At 39.5% G+C, this 3575-nt stretch overlaps 1 protein-coding gene across 1 annotated transcript; it reads right to left on the reverse strand.

The window, feature by feature from the left end:
- Positions 1 to 308: 308 nt before the first annotated feature.
- On the reverse strand, positions 309 to 2096 carry LOC117385457 (homeodomain-interacting protein kinase 2-like). Its single transcript, XM_033982745.1, has one exon. It carries the CDS (start codon positions 2094 to 2096, stop codon positions 309 to 311), a length of 1788 nt encoding a protein of 595 aa, XP_033838636.1.
- Between the last annotated feature and the right edge of the window lie 1479 nt (positions 2097 to 3575).

Genomic DNA, 3575 nt, shown 5'->3' on the forward strand with positions numbered 1-3575 from the left:
GTGTCTGAACCTTCTTCTCATCTTCTTAAATACTTATTATATTTTCCTGAGTTCTTAAGTTTCTTTCAGATGAAGGAAACTTAAGAACCCGAAGGAAACTTAAGAACTCAGCTCCTTAAGTTTCCTTCAGATGAACCATTTTAATTAGAACAATTAAAATTGTTCATCTGAAGTTTCCTTAAGTTTCCTTCAGATGAAGGAAACTTAAGAACCTGAAGGAAACTTAAGAACCCGAAGGAAACCTAAGAACTCAGGTTCTTAAGTTTCCTTCAGATGAAGGAAACTTAAAAACCTACAACCCTAAAGAATTATGGGGAGTACAACGGCTCCAGCAATGATGACACATAACTGAGAGCAGTCTGTCCTGCTAGAAAACCACCAAATGCCACTGTCTTGAAACATCCCAAAATGGAGCAGGAGCTGCTCAGGCTAGAACAGGCAAAATATGAGTCCTGGGGTACAATGTCTTCTGGAATGTCGATGACAATGCTGCTCAGGCTAGAACTGGCAAAATCTGAGTCCTGGGGTACAATGTCGTCTGGAATGTCAATGACAATGTAATCTGGCCTGTCTTCTTTGGCATTTGACGCTTCCCTAATCGGATCAGGATCTTCAAAGCCTGTGACGTCGATGCGGTGTTCAGACTTCTCTGACTGGATGTTCTCCTTGTTGTTCATCTGAGTCTCTAGAATAGCTGGGTTCAAACACTGAGGTATTTGGGGGACACTTGTTTCTCCTACATTAAGTGGTTCATTCCAAACTGGATCTTCACGGCCAAAATAGAAAAACCCATCGACGTACTTGACAGGTTGCATGTTTTCCTCGTTGTCCATTGGAGTCTCTAGAATACCCTCGTTGAAACACTTTGTGTTGTCTATGTGCTCCAGTGTTTGGGTGGGTCTTATTGCTTCCTCCTCATCTCGGAGCGGCTCTGGTACATGTTGTGGGACGTGTGGACTGGGCTGTTCAGGAGGGCTCAGATCAGACACAGTGGTGGACCCTTTAAGAGCTAAGGCCATGAGGCCACGAGCGTTCTCACTGTATTCACTGTCATCACCGATCAGATGTTCCATCGTCACAAAGGGGTGATGGAGTGCCTCCTTGGGAGTGATTCTCATCTCATGGTCCAGGTCCAGAAGTCTCTTTATGAAATCAGCAAAGGCCAATCTGTCTCTGTGCTCTGGGTCTCCCGTTCTTGTATGAGACCCCTGAAAAACACTGTCTAAAGAGCTGAATTTTCCAGCTAGACACTCTGAGACATTGGGCATGTCTTCTTTCTCACTGCCATAGTACTCATCTAAGGTTTTAAGTCTCCACTGTGTGAAGTCACCAGAAGGGCTTACAAAGTAATCTAAACACAGATGTGCTTTTTGGAGCACTTTTTCGCTTGGAAGTCCTACCAGTTTGACGATGGTCCTGAGATTGTCGTATTCTGAGTGTTCACTGAAAAGAAAGTATCCTGTGAAACACTCTGCCAGAGTGCAGCCTAGAGACCACATGTCCACAGCCTCAGTGACTTTGCAGCCTAGAGTGATCTCTGGAGATTGGTATGGAAAAGGCTGCCCTATGTCCATGAAGTCCATCATGTCTGCATAACCAGCAAGGCCAAAGTCAATGAGTTTGACTTTAAAAGGCTGCTTACTGTGGTTCACCAGCATGATGTTGTCTGGCTTTAGGTCTGCATGAATGATCCCAGCCGTCTTGAGACCGTCAAAGGCCACCAGGAGCTGCTGTGCCACTGGACGGAGCTCACACAAAGACAATGCCTCTTCTCTCATGTCCATAAAGTCGAACAGGCTCCTGTCTAATGTTTCAAATACCATGCATTCGGAGTCCTGTTCTGCAAAGTATTCAATGAACCTGACAATATTGTACTTGTCTGGTTGTAAGAGGCGCAACTCCTCCAAGATCTCAACTTCTTCTTCGAGAACGCTACTGGCGTTCTTCAGGGTTTTAACTGCCACGACCTCTAAAGTCTGAGGGTGAAAGCATCTAGTGACTGTACCAAAAGCCCCTTCCCCAAGTACGTCCAAGACGATGTACTCCCCTAACTTAAACAGGGTTTGACCTGGTCTGGAGGAATATCCTGAAGCCATTTCAGTATGTATTTAGGTTGGTCAAAAAATGAGATATCTAAGCAATAGAAGAGCAATACACGAGCAATACACGAGCAATACACTAACAATACACGAGCAATACACGAACAATACACGATCAATACAAGAGCAATACACGAGCACTTGAAAATTGAATTGAAGAATTGAATTGACTTTGTTGTGACCGTTGAGTTTGATCTAACAAGTACTACAAATCGATTGCTTTGTGTCAAAGAATCACTTCGTGTCAAAGAATCGCTTTGTCAAAGGATTTCTTTGTCACGGTTGCCATGGTGACGAGAACTGTTACTGGTTGCTAGGTGAGTGTCCTAGAGCTGGTCACATGACTTCATGACAACATTATAGAATGCCTCATTTAAATGTGAGCTGGAGAACAGTCAGGATTCTATGGTAGAATTTGCTGTTTAAAGTGACGTTAGTTAGTTAGTTAGTTAGTTAGTTAGTTAGTTAGTTAGTTAGTTAGTTAGTTAGTTTATTCAGACACACACAGAAAATAAATAAAACATTGTCACAGTCACATACACATATATAGAATTTGTTCATTGTGTCTGAAAGGCATAGGCTGAAGCAAAGCTTATTTATGCCTGTTTCCACATCTAAAGAAAAACATACAGTATACAACAAAAGAAATACATTTGTTTTTATATTCTTACAATTAACTCTGGATTTATATTTGTATATATAATAATCATTAGTAGTCCTTTTTTATCCTGATCATAGATGTTATTTTTAATCATCAAAATATTATTATTATTATTATTACTATTTTGTTTTCCTATTACATAATTCATATTATGTAGTAGACAAAGTTTATACTATGTTCTTTAATGTTCAGTTCAGTTGTCATAGTAACAGTTATACTATTGCTCTATATTTTTCTAGAATTTTTAATTTATACATTTTCTTAAATACTTTGATTGATGTGCAGCTTTTTAATTCATTGTCCAAACGATTCCATAAGTTAACCCCTGTGACTGAGATGCACATAGATTTTTTTGTAGTTCTTGCCATAGTTGTTTGGAAGATGCCAGTTCCCCTCAGGTTATAGCGACTCTCTCTGGGTCTAAACAGCTCCTGGATACAGTGTGGGAGCATGTGGTTATGGGCCTTATACATAACAACTGCTGTATTAAACTCAACCAGATCGTTTAGTTTAAATGTTTTTAGTTTAATAAAGAGTGGGTTGGTGGATGCATAATATTCTGCCTGATTGACAATCCTCATCACTTTCTTTTGAAGTAAAAATACTGGATTCATGTTTGATTTATAATTGTTCCCCCATATTTCCACACAATAATTAACGTATGGAAGGAAAAGAGAACAATATAATATAAACAGTGATTTTTGATTTAAAATAGTTTTCATTTTATACATTACAGCAACAGTTTTTGATATTTTTGTTTTTACATTATTTATATGTACTTTCCAGCTTATTTTACTATCGATGGTGATACCTAA

Source organism: Periophthalmus magnuspinnatus, chromosome 17 (genome assembly GCF_009829125.3).
Source record: "Periophthalmus magnuspinnatus isolate fPerMag1 chromosome 17, fPerMag1.2.pri, whole genome shotgun sequence".
Taxonomy (NCBI): Eukaryota; Metazoa; Chordata; class Actinopteri; order Gobiiformes; family Gobiidae; genus Periophthalmus; species Periophthalmus magnuspinnatus.